Source organism: Giraffa tippelskirchi, chromosome 5, assembly GCF_054371585.1.
Source record: "Giraffa tippelskirchi isolate mGirTip1 chromosome 5, T2T-mGirTip1v1.2.pri, whole genome shotgun sequence".
NCBI classification, from domain to species: domain Eukaryota; kingdom Metazoa; phylum Chordata; class Mammalia; order Artiodactyla; family Giraffidae; genus Giraffa; species Giraffa tippelskirchi.
The window spans coordinates 157,159,210-157,172,734 of record NC_137279.1 but is presented as its reverse complement, the minus strand read 5'-3'; the positions used below and the strand labels follow the sequence as shown (position 1 = coordinate 157,172,734).

Below are 13,525 nucleotides of genomic sequence, written 5' to 3'. Positions count from 1 at the left end.
ACTGCCACTGGTAGTTTATTTGTAATGAATAATTTTCAAATTATTTGTAATAAATAATTCAACTTTGTCTTTGAAAATTCATCTAAAAACAGTGTTTGAAGGGTAATAACTTGAGCAACCCCAATACTGTAGGTAATGAGAAATTAAAACCTTCATCACTCCTCACTACCATCAACAATTTGGGAGGACTAGCAAATAGTGGTACTTGTAGTATATACACTATATATGAAATGGAAGATCACAGGGGATGAGCCATACCTCTATTTCTCCTATTAGGGGAATCACAAGGAAAATTACTTTTGCAGACTTGCCCTAACATCATGGAGCAATATCTTCATGTAGCCACGCTGGGAACACTGGGATTTGCTAGTTCCAAACATCTCTCAGAGAGGAAACACTAGATGTTTATAATGAACAGACTACACTTCAACCAACTAGCATTTAAGAGCCATCTCCTTTCCTTCAACACCACAGTTGTCTTCTTTCGGCATCATGCTGGTAAGGCAAAATGACCACAAAGTTACTATGAGTTCCTCTGTAGCTTCAAAGCAATTAGGTCCTCTTAGAATTATAGGTAATGTTTTAAATGTCTGATTTTCCTTTGCATGGGCTAAGGTAGCCTCAGTGGAATCACTGGCATATAGGTAGATTCTTGGGAACCAGGCTGCTTCAGGGCTAAATTATTACTAGAGTAGATAGATGCATAAATATAGCTAAGGAGAGAAGCCTAAATGTAACGCCAGAGCAAAAGTTAGATCTAAGATAGAGCTGCAAATCAATGATGAGGCAAAAGTACAAAAGCTGAAAATATCAGAAATAATAATAAATATTAGAAATAGGTTAGAAAATAGAAATGTTGAAGGCCCTGGCTAGGATTTAAGGAACCTGCATTTAGCAGTCGGTGGCCATGTGGTACTGTCAATTGGTTTAAAGGTACAGAATTGGGCCAAATATAACAATGTATTTTTCTAATACAGAATATTCACTGTTTTACTGGCTCCTTGATACATCCTAATCTGGAGAAAAGCTAGATAGAAAGCTATCCATGACAACTGTACTTTATGAAAAAGATGAATTCCTAAATGGCTATTCTCTTTCATTCAAATGGTGTTACCACCTCCCAAAGAACAGTCTTGGGGCAGAGAAGAATTGTATTTCATTTCAAGCTGGACTACTCATCTACCAAAATACCATTCTGACCAAAGAAACAGATGCAAAATTACAGTCACAGCTGCATTCTGTACAGAACAAGTTGGATAATGGTGTTTTAAATTGCTAATTAACCGCTAATGATTTTTTTAGTGGCATTGCAGTATTTTGCCACCTTTGTTTAAATTTTTTAGAAAAGCATCTAGGAAGTTTTAAAAAAGGTAAATTGTTAAATACCAGTGAGTCTTCTGAAGAGAAATTCCATGTAAAACCTATTTCTTGAAATGGCATTCTCATATGGGATCTCATATAGGAGCCCATTTATTGACTAGCTATTTATTTTAATTTACTTTCTCACCAATTTATTTGCATTTAAGATTACTAAGGCCATAAGTATCCTAGTATTAGTGTTTGTATCTAGATCCACTGTTGGTATGAAAAGATAATAAACAGATAATAAACTAGCATATGTCATGATATGCTGGTATTGGGAACGTGCTATGACAAGATTTATAAAACATAACAGCAACAGTACAATTTTATTCTTATTGTGACAACCATGGTGAAAGTTATTACAGTGCTGGTATTTTATGTTTAATCATGTCAGTGAGGTGAAGGGGTAGTTACCTTTTTGATATAAAAATGTTGTTAATGTTTTATTTCAACTTAGCAGGATATAGAATGTAGATTAAAGCACTGTCACTGTTCCATCTTTATTTATCTGCATTTAAGTTGCAAAGCATTTTTTTCTACTAAATTATTTCATTAAGGCTTCTAAATAATTTGTCCCTTAAATAAAAATCTCAAACCTGCCAGGAATTTCCATATAGTACAAATTTTATATATAGAAAATGGTGTGCCAATAACAATTATGTCATAGGAGTTTCTGATACTTTTTACATTTAGTATAAGAGAAAATTAGTTGTTAAAAAAATAAAAATACAACCTTACTATGTTATTATGCAACTACAAACTCACAAGTAAATACTTACATTTGCTTTTAACAGACCGTCCAATTTCAGTGATCTTTTAACACTGCAAACAAAATATTTAAAGACATCTTAATTTAATATGCTTCAAGTAGCCAAGTATTTAAGAGTAATCTGTATAAACAAAGATTCCATTTTAAGTTATTTTCACCAACTAAAGTAGAATACCTATGAAGAAAGCAATTTTCACAATGAGGAAACTTTTTTTAATAGCATATATCAAGATGAAATCATAATTAAATATTTAAATGGATTTTTATATATGAGTTGTATATATATATGCACTATCATACAATTCAAACATTAAAGTTATATAATAAAATAATCTTAGTAAAAAATTAATATCTTTGTGTTTTAAAATATCACTAACGAAAAATTATAGATAAGAGCAAAACCATTTACATACCTTCAGTGGAGATGTTGAAAGTATTTTATTTGCAAAAATAATATACTAGATATTAAAATAAAGGTATGAGCAAGGTGAAAAAGTTTTACACATTATTCTAGCTTTAAACATGATTCAGTGCAACCAGACTATGACTTAACTGAGGAACAGATGCTCTATGTCTTTATAAGTCCCCAATCCATAAGAAACTACTTTTTTGTCTCCTTCACTATACTGATTCAGGAACATGCCAGGCTCTCTCTGTGCAAAATCTGTTCTGCTAAACTGGATGCCCAGCTGTTGGTGACAAAGCTTAGAAAGGAAAGCTGAATATTTATAATACTTTATTTCGTACAGCTGTCTTCTAAAGAGCAGTCATCAACATTTTATTGAAAGCAGACTAAATGCTCAAAGGAGAAAAAGGTCAATATAAATTAAAACTAGTTTTCTCAGTGCAAATGCAGCATTAAAAGTATCTTCTTAATCTCTGAGAAAAAGAAATTAAATTACTTAAAATATTAGAGAATTTGAGCATAAAGAAAAAAATGTATTATAGCTTGTATTACAGAAAACAAAACAAAATTTATAGATCCTAGAAAATGACTATTCATAAATGACTACTGAATTTCGAACAAGTGACAGGAGCAAGAATAGAAGAAATAGACAATTTATAAAAACTACTCAGCAATAAATGTTAAATGCAAAAGTTTATCTAAAATAGTTCACTTAATTTTGCTATTATATCTACATTAGCCTAACACATAACATTATTTCTTAAGATTAACTCAATTGGTTTAAAGAATTACTCATACCTTTTAGAAGTCCACTTGAAATCAATTTAATGTGAATTCTCAATGAAGCAAGAGAACAGAGGTATGAACAAATAAAAATGGCACTTAATTCAAAAAAGTACACATATTTAGTTTTGGAATATATATTACCCTATTCAGGTGTGTGAGACGTTTTTGTATTTATAAAACTTCAAAGTGAAAGTGAAAATGAAAGTTGCTCAGTCATGTCCGACTCTTTGCAACCCCATGGACTATATGGTCCATGGAATTGTCCAGGCCAGAATACTGGAGTGGGTAGCCTTTCCCTTCTCTAGGGGATCTTCCCAACACAGGGATCTAACCCAGGTCCCTGGCATTGAAGGCAGATTCTTTACCAGCTGAGCCATAAGTGAAGCCCATAAAACTTCAAAAGTAGAAATCAAAAACTAAAAGTACACAGTACAGTTTTAGCCTTTGTTTTTACACGCTGTTAAGATGCAATACAACTTTTCAGAAGTAAACAAACCCCACCCTGACATTAACTGCTCAAAATACTATATTGCTTTATGAGTGATGGCTAACTCTTAGAAAACTAAATGCTTGTATTTAAAAGGTTTCTCGTTAGGTCTGAGGCTGATCTAAGCAGCCCAAGGAGATATATGATAGTAAATAAGAAAGTGATCTGAGTTAGACTGTTATCTTCCCCTCTCTTCAGTGAGAATCTAAAAACATGGTTTATTGTGGGTAATGTGGTTTTCAGATAATTCAGGCATCTAATGACCAAAAGCTGGTAATATTTACAAAAATCATAAAGACATTTACCAGACAAGACTAGGAGGGACCTAAGAGATTACTTGGTTCATCCAACAGGGAAGACTTGGTGTGATTTACCCAATACCACACAATCTCAGGGAAACTCAGATTTCACATTCCAATAAATCCTTGTTGAATTGAGGGGGAGGTGCTAAAGAAGAGGTAAAGAAGAGCAAACTACTAGAGGAATTTATGACCATCTATTTTTACCATTCTGTTAGAACTGGGCCCAGTGTCAAGATATAAATTATTAAATTAAGCACCCACTAAATGCCTTTACCTTTTTGAAAAAATCAACAGTAGCACAAACATGAAATGATGTTAAATGGATTAGGATTGTGTTAACAGAAACAGAGAGAAAGAGATGGATGAAATGCACAAAGGACAGGCAAAACTTGATTATATGTTTATATATACAAATATTTTCCAAAATTATTAACTCATCTGCTACCTGTAGTAATTAGCAATTAAAAGTGATCTATCTCTGGTAGTTCTATAAAGTAATAAATAAGCATCTCTTGTGGTTACTACCTTGGTTTTAAAAAAAATGAAAGTTGCTCAGTCGTGTCTGACTCTTTGTGACCCCATGGACTATACAGTCCGTGGAATTTTCCAGGCCAGACAGAATACTGGAGTGGAAGTCTTTCCCTTCTCCAGGGGATCTTCCCAAGCCAGGGATTGAACCCAGGTCTCCTGCATTGCAGGTGGATTCTTCACCAGCTGAGCCACAAGGGAAGCCAAAGAATACTGGAGCGGGTAGCCTATCCCTTCTCCAGTGGATCTTCTGGACCCAGGAATCGAACCTGGTTTTATTAGGGCTTCTCTGATAGCTCAGTTGGTAAAGAATCTGCCTGCAATGCAGGAGACCCCAGTTTGATTCCTGGGTTGGGAAGATCTCCTAGAGAAGGGAAAGGCTACCCACTCCAGTATTCTGGCCTAGACAGACCATGGGGTCGCAAAGAGTCGGACACGACAGAGCGACTTTCCCTTTCACTGGTTTTAAAAAAGGGGCACATCAAAACAGGCAAAGAACTCAAATAGACATTTCTCCAAAAAAGATGTATATAAGTGGCTGGAAAATGCAAGAAATGATGCTCAACATCAATAATATTAGGGAAATGCAAATCAGAACCACAAGATAACACTTCACAACCATTAGGATGACTACCATCAACCCCACTCCACCCCCCAAAAAAAAACCCAGAAAATAAGGGTTTGCCAGGATGCAGAACTGGAACTCTTATGCTGATAGGACTATAAAATAGTACAGCTGCTATGGAAATAGTTTGGCAGTTCCTCAAAACATTAAACATAGAATTAACATATAATCCAGCAATCCCAATTCTGAACATATACCCAAAAGAACTGAAAGTAGGAACACATCTGTACATTCATGTTCATAACAGCATTACTGACAATAGCCAAAAGGTGAAAGCAGTACAAGTGTCTGTGGACAGAGGAATAAGTAAAATAAATTTGGCATATATATATATATCTGTGTGTATACACACAATCTCACACACACACACACACACACACACAAGGGAATATTATTCAGCCTTAAAGGGAATGAAATTCCACATGCTACAACATGCATGAACCTTGAAGACATTATGCAAGTGAAATAAGCCAATCAAAAAGGGACAAATACTATATAATTCCATTCAAGTGAGGTGCTTAAAGCCGTCAAATTCATAAAGACAGAAAATATATAGTCACCAGGAGCTGGGAGGAGAGGTGAATAGGGAGTTACTGTTCAACAGACAGAAAATTTCAGTTCTGCAAGATAAAAAAAAGCTTTGGAAATGAATGATAGTGACAGCTGTACAACAATGTGAATGTACAGTTGATTCTTGAACACCATGAGTTTGAACCGTGAGGATCCACCTATACTCGAGTTTTATTTTTCCAACAAATACATACTGTAGTACTACACAAACCAGTTGGTTGAATCCATGCATGTGGAACAAGGGATACTCAATGCTGACTGTAAAGCTATAAATGGACTATAACTGGTGTCCTTAATCCCCAAATTACTCAAGGGTTACCTGTACTTAAATGCCACAGAATTACACTTTAACTAAGTCATGTCAGACTCTTTCATGAGCCCATGAACTGTAGCCTGCCAGGCTCCTCTGTCCATAGGACTTCCCAGGCAAGAATACTGGAGTGGGTTGACATTTCCTTCTCAAGTATATTCTTGACCCAGGGATCAAATATGTGTCTCCTGCACTAGCAGGCAGATTCTTTACCACTGAGTGTCCAGGGAAGCCTCACTACATACTAATTACATCTCACCTATTATTTCCTAATTACATCCCTCTTATGGGTAACTCCTTAATTTCTACTGGTTTTTTTTTCATTTCTACCTTAACGCAAATCTACACCTGTGCCCACAATTTGAATATAAGTCCAGCTTTAGGTGTACTAGGTTTAGATTCACTGGGATCAAAATTCTGTTTGCTACCAGCATTACTGCTGCTGAGAATTTAAGAAAGATAAAGATATATAGTTTTATATCAACAGGTAAAGAGAGTAACTGTGTAGAATTAGCCATATTAATCTTTACGACCATCTTCCACTATTTTATTTAGCTTACCACATGGTAATATCCTGATTAGGATTCTCTAATTCATCAGAGGGCTTCCCTGGTAGCTCAGTAGTAAAGAATCCGCCTTCCAATGCAGGAGACACGGATTGGATCCCTGATTCAGGAAGAGCCCATGGAGAAGGAAATAGTAATTCACTCCAGTATTCTTGCCTAGAAAATTTAATGAACAGAGGAGCCTGGTGTGCTACAGTCCATGAGGTTGAAAAGAATCAGACATGACTTGGCAAATGAAAACAATTCATCAGAAGGGAACAAGTGCATGAGTTTTAGTATACAAAAAAGATCTTCAAGACCCAGATAATCACGATGGTGTGATCACTCACCTAGAGTCCGACATCCTGGAATGTGAAGTCAAGTGGGCCTTAGGAAGCATCACTACAAACAAAGCTAGTGGAGGTGATGGAATTCCAGTTGAGCTATTTCAAATTCTAAAAGATGATGCTGTGAAAGTGCTGCACTCAATGTCAGCAAATGTGGAAAACTCAGCAGTGGCCACAGGACTGGAAAAGGTCAGTTTTCATTCCAATCCCTAAGAAAGGCAATGTCAAAGAATGCTCAAACTACCATGCAATTGCACTCATCCCACACGCTAGCAAAGAAATGCTCAAAATTCTCCAAGCCAGGCTTCAACAGTACGTGAACCGTGAACTTCCAGATGTTCAAGCTGGTTTTAGAAAAGGCAGAGGAACCAGAGATCAAACTGCCAACATCTGGTGGATCATCAGAAAAGCAAGAGAGTTCTAGAAAAACATCTATTTCTGCATTATTGACTATGCCAAAGCCTTTGACTGTGTGGATCACAATAAACTGTGGAAAATTCTGAAAGAGATGGGAATACCAGATCACCTGACCTGCCTCCTGAGAAATCTGTATGCAAGCCAGGAAGCAACAGTTAGAACTGAACATGGAACAACAGACTGGTTCCAAATAGGAAAAGGAGTACATCAAGGCTGTATGTTGTCACCCTGCTTATTTAAATTATATGCAGAGTACATCATGAGAAACGCTGGGCTGGAGGAAGCACAAGCTGGAATCAAGATTGCCGGGAGAAATATCAATAACCTCAGATATGCAGATGACACCACTCTTATGGCAGAAAGCAAAGAAGAACTAAAGAGCCTCTTGATGAAAGTGAAAGAGGAGAGTGAAAAAGGTGGCTTAAAGCTCAACATTCAGAAAACTAAGATCATGGCATCTGGTCCCATTGCTTCATGGCAAATAGATGGGAAAACAGTGGCTGACTTTATTTTTGGGACTCCAAAATCATCGCAGATGGTGACTGCAGCCATGAAATTAAAAGACGCTTACTCCTTGGAAGGAAAGTTATGACCAACCTAGACAGCATATTAAAAAGCAGAGACATTACTTTGTCAACAAAGGTCCATCTAGTCAAGGCTACGGTTTTTCCAGGAGTCATGTATGTATGTGAGAGTTGGACTATAAAGAAAGCTGAGCGCCAAAGAATTGATGCTTTTGAAGTGTGGTGTTGGAGAAGACTCTTGAGAGTCCCTCGGACTGCAAGGAGATCCAACCAGTCCATCCTAAAGGAGATAGGTTCTGGGTATTCATTGGAAGGACTGATGTTAAAGCTGAAACTCCAATATTCTGGCCACGTGATGCAAAGAGCTGACTCATTTGAAAAGACCCTGATGTTGGGAAAGATTGAAGGCCGGTGGAGAAAGGGACGACAGAGGATGAGATGGTTGGATGGCATCACCGACTCGATGGACATGAGTTTGGGTAAACTCCGGGAGTTGCTGATGGACAGGGAGGCCTGGCGTGCTGCGGTTCATGGGGTCGGAAAGAGTCAGACATGACTGAGCGACTGAACTGAACTCAACTGATTACCAATAGCAGTTACAATATTTTTTTTAAAAGTTGTTCTAGAAAAAAATAAACTATCATTTGAATTTTAATTAAGAACCAGGAATGATACTTTTATCTATCATGAATGATAGATTCATGAAGCTATATGACTTAAGGTTCCCTTACAGGACTTTCTCTTTTTTGACATTAAACAGATATACTGCTTAATGGATTATTTTAAGGCAACCACACTAGTAACCATCACCCAGGATGCACAAATAGAAGTTTGTCATCTGTCTATGGCCATACCACCCTGAATGCGCCCAATCTCAACTGACCTCAGAAGCTCACCAGGGTCCAACCTGGTTAGAACTTGGATGGGAGATGTGTGTCATCTATTCCCCCAAAACTTTCTTTTGTCCCACCCTGTTCAGCCTTTTTTTCTCCCTCATAAGTAACCACAATCGTGACTAACTGTAATCCATCATCCCTTTAAGGAATTTTAAAACATTGGATTAAATATGATTTAAGTAGCAGAGCTAAGGGTAAGTGTGTGTATGTGTGGGGAGGAGATAAAATTAGTAAGGCAGATAAGACTCAGGGAGCCTTGATGTTATGCCAAATTCTTCTTCTAAGGTTGCGCAAATCACATAATCTCACTAAGCTTCATAAAGTTGATAATAATACTGGCCTGTAAACCAGTAAGACATTTCTGAATGGATATAAAAATACCATTTGGTATACAGTGCTTCCATTTACTCCTCTGTATAATGGAGATATTATTGCCAGCTACAACTACATGAAGAGTGTTTAAGGGATTGTGGAATATGCTTATGAGACTCTTAGAAATCCTTTGATTAAAGACAATGGCCAAATTCACATCCCATGTGACTCTTAAGATATAAATTAAGAAATCTAAAATGATGTATTTTTCATTCTATGTATGGGAATGAGCAAAGAAGGAATAAGAATCTCCTATCTCTCTTTTGCATTCTCCCTTTCATTCAAGTTTATGCTCTTTTGTGTTCAACATTCACAGAGGTCATATAATAATTCACTATTACAGTATGGGTAAGTGGGACTATCACTCCAATGCACATAGAAATATGGTTACCATGTGAAAGTAACTAAATAAATGACTAACCTTGCTATTCTTCACGATAAAACTGGCCCAAACTGTAATCAGTTATTGGGCAACATGTTTACAGTGTCAAAAGCTTCTTTATCAAAAGATTGATAAAGAATTGGGCTTCCCTGAATAGCTCATAGGGAAAAGAATTTGCCCGCAATGGAGGAGACACAGGAGACACGAGTTTGATCCCTGGGTTGGAAAAATCTTCTGAAGAAAAATGGCAACCCGCTCCAGTATTCTTGTCTGAAAAATCACATGGACAGAGGAGCCTGGAGGGCTATAGTCCAAAGGGTCACAAAGAGTCATACAGTATGACTGAGCAACTAGGCACACAACCATGTGGATTTGTATCTAAGTCAGTCTCCTGTGTGGATTTGTACCTTATCAGTTCTGGAAAAATCTAAGCCATAATCTCTCCAAATACTGATTCTCCTTGATTCTACCTTTCTAGGACTCCCTCTAGAAGAAACCTTAGATTTTTTATTCCATTTTCCATATCTCTAAACATCTATTTCTTATCATTGATCTCTATGTTACTTTTTGGGCAACTTCTTCAGGTCAATCTTCTAGTTTAAAATTCTTTCTTTAATTGTGTCTAATTTACTGTTTAACCCATCCATTAGCATTTTTTAATGTTTATTTCTATTTATTTGTTTATGGCTACACTGGGTCTTCAATGATGCTCATGGACTTTCTCTAGCTGTGGCAAGAGGGCTTCTCATCGCACTGGCTTCTCTTGTTACAGAGCAAGTTAAAAAACAATTTGATGAGCAGTTTGAAAGTGAAAGTGAAGTCGCTCAGTCATGTCCGACTCTTCGAAACCCCATGGACTGCAGCCTACCAGGCCCCTCCGTCCATGGGATTTTCCAGGCAAGAGGACTGGAGTGGGTTGCCATTGCCTTCTCCCTATAAAAACTCCTGCCTCAAAACTTTCACTTTTTAAGGTCTGTTTTTGCATACAACAATATTGGTCTTGTTTGAGGGGTAACTTAATTTTTATATATTTTAAAGTTAAAAACATTCTAGGTTCATCTGTACCAGGAACCTGCAGTACAGCACAGGGAGCTCAGCTTGATGCTCTACAGTGAACCCAGGTGGGTGGGATGGAGTAGGGGTGGGTGGTAAGCCCAAGAGGGAGGCGATATATGTATATGCATACACAAAGCTGATTTACTTTGTTGTACAACAGAAACCAACACAATATTGTAAAACAACTATGAAACTGAAAGTCGCTAGTCATGTCCGACTCTTTGAGACGCAAGGGACTGTAGCCTGCCAGGCTCCTCTGTCCATGGGATTTTCCAGGCAGAATATTGGAGTGGGCTGCCATTTCCTTCTCCAGGGGATCTTTCCAACACAGGGATGGAACCTGGGTCTCCCACATTGCAGGCAGACAAGAAGGGAATCATCTAATCCAATCAAGTCCATATAATCTAATGCTATAGACCTCAGCACTAAAAAAAAAAAAAAAAAAAAATTCTAGGAATAACAGCTTTTGTTATCCTTTACCCAGACTTTAATATTTATTACATTTTGTCCCAGTTGCTTTACCATTCTCTATATAAACAAACACAAACACATACATATACAATGCAAAATCTTTTTTATGATCTACTGGAAATGTTAGAGACCCTGTATACCTTTATCCAAAAATATTTCTGGGTGTTTTTCTAAGAAAAAGAATATTCTCTTACATAATCACAATACAATCATCAAAGTCAGGAAATTTCTTCGACATACAATTAATTTCAATAATTGAACAATAATTCAACAATTGAAATACATTAATTTCAGATATACAACGAAATGATTCAATGTATGTATACACTGTGAAATGATCATCATAGTAAGTCTAGTTAAAACCCATCACCACACACATTTATAATTTTTTTTCTTGTGATGAGAACTTTGAGGGCTACTCTCCTCATTTCAATTAAGTCACTCAGTCATGTCCAACTTGGCGACTCCATGGACTGCAGAACGCCAGGCTTCCCTGTCCATTACCAACCACCAAAGCTTCAGTTCAGTTCAGTCGCTCAGTCATGTCCAACTCTTTGCAACCCCATGGATTGCAGCATGCCAGGACTCCCTGTCCATCACCAACTCACGGAGTTTACTCAAGCTCATGTCCATTGATTCAGTGATGCCATCCAACCATCTCATCCTCTGTTGTCCCCTTCTCCTCCCACCTTCAATCTTTCCCAGCATCAGGGTCTTTTCAAATGAGTCAGCTCTTTGCATCAGGTGGCCAAAATATTGGAGTTTCAGCTTCAACATCAGTTCAGTTCAGTCACTTAGTTGTGTCTGACTCTTTGCAACCCCATGAACCACAACATGCCAGGCCTCCCTGTCCATCACCAACTCCTGGAGCTTACCCAAACTCATATCCATCGAGTTGGTGATGCCATCCAACCATCTCATCCTCTGTTGTCCCCTTTTCCTCCGGCCTTCAATCTTTTCCATCAGGGTCTTTTCAAATGAGTCAGCTCTTCACATCAGGTGGCCAAAATATTGGAGTTTCAGCCTCAACATCAGTCCTTCCAATGAACACCCAGGACCAATCTCCTTTAGAATGGACTGGTTGGATCTCCTTGCAGTCCAAGGGACTCTCAAGAGTCTTCTCCAACACCACAGTTCAAAAGCATCAATTCTTCAACGCTCAGCTTTCTTTATAGTCCAACTCTCACATCCATACATGAATACTGAAAAAACCATAACCTTGACTAGATAGACCTTTGTTAACAAATTAATGTCTCTGCTTTTTAATATGCTGTCTAGGTTGGTCATAACTTTCCTTCCAAGGAGTAAGCGCCTTTTAATTTCATGGCTGCAGTCACCATCTGTAGTGATTTTGGAGCCCCCCCAAAATAAAAGTCTGTCACTGTTTCCACTGTTTCCCCACCTATTTGCCATGAAGAGATGGGACCAGATGCCATGATCTTCGTTTTCTGAATGTTGAGCTTTAAGCCAACTTTTTCACTCTCCTCTTTCACTTTCATCAAGAGGCTCTTTAGTTCTTTACTTTCTGCCGTAAGGATGGTGTCATCTGTGTATCTGAGGTTATTGATATTTCTCCCGGCAATCTTGATTCCAGCTTGTGCTTCCTCCAGCCTGGCATTTTGCATGATGTACTCTGCATATAATTTAAATAAGCAGGGTGACAATATGCAGCCTTGACATACTCCTTTCCCAATCTGGAACCAGTATGTTGTTCCATACCTGTTTCTAACTGTTGCTTCTTGACCTGCATACAGATTTCTCAGGAAGCAGTAAGGTGGTCTGGTATTCCTATCCCTTGAAGAATTTTCCACAGTCTGTTGTGATCCATACAGTCAAAGGCTTTGGTGTAGTCAATAAAGCAGATGTTTTTCTGGAACTCTCCTGCTTTTTCGATTATCCAATAGATGCTTGCAATTAGATCTCCAGCTCCTCTGCCTTTACTAAATTCAGCTTGAACATCTGGAAGTTCCAGTTCACATACTGCTGAAGCTTGGCTTGGAGAATTTTGAGCATTACTTTGCTAGCATGTGAGATAAGTGCAATTGTGTGGTAGTTTGAACATTCTTTGATATTGCCTTTCTTTGGGATTGGAATGAAAACTGATCTTTTCCAGTCCTGTGGCCACTGCTGAGTTTTCCAAATTTGCTGGCATATTGAGTGCAGCACTTTAACAGCATCATCTTTTAGGATTTGAAACAGCTCAACTGAAAATTCCATTATCTCCATTAGCTTGGTTTGTAGTGATGTTTCCTATGGCCCAATTGACTTTGCATTCTAAGGCCCGCTTGACTACTCTCTTAGCAACTTTCAAACATACAATATAGTATTATTAACTATAGTACCACACTGTACATTACATTCCTAGCAGTT

The 13,525-nt window shown here is 37.7% G+C and overlaps 1 protein-coding gene across 7 annotated transcripts in view; it reads right to left on the bottom strand.

The window, feature by feature from the left end:
* The window catches only part of ITGB3BP (integrin subunit beta 3 binding protein), a 90,486-nt gene that overhangs the window by 67,775 nt on the left and 9,186 nt on the right, over positions 1-13,525 (bottom strand). For 6 of the 7 annotated variants that reach the window (XR_014052696.1, XR_014052695.1, XR_014052694.1 and 3 more), the window contains exon 2: positions 2,142-2,184. Coding sequence is in view for 3 of the 7 variants with exons in the window: in XM_081486616.1 (XP_081342742.1) it covers positions 2,142-2,184 (43 nt within the window). In the remaining 4 variants the exon portion in view is untranslated. Of the gene's footprint in view, positions 1-258; positions 496-2,141; positions 2,185-13,525 lie in introns of those variants that run through there. The other variant, XM_081486617.1, reaches the window with a different exon arrangement.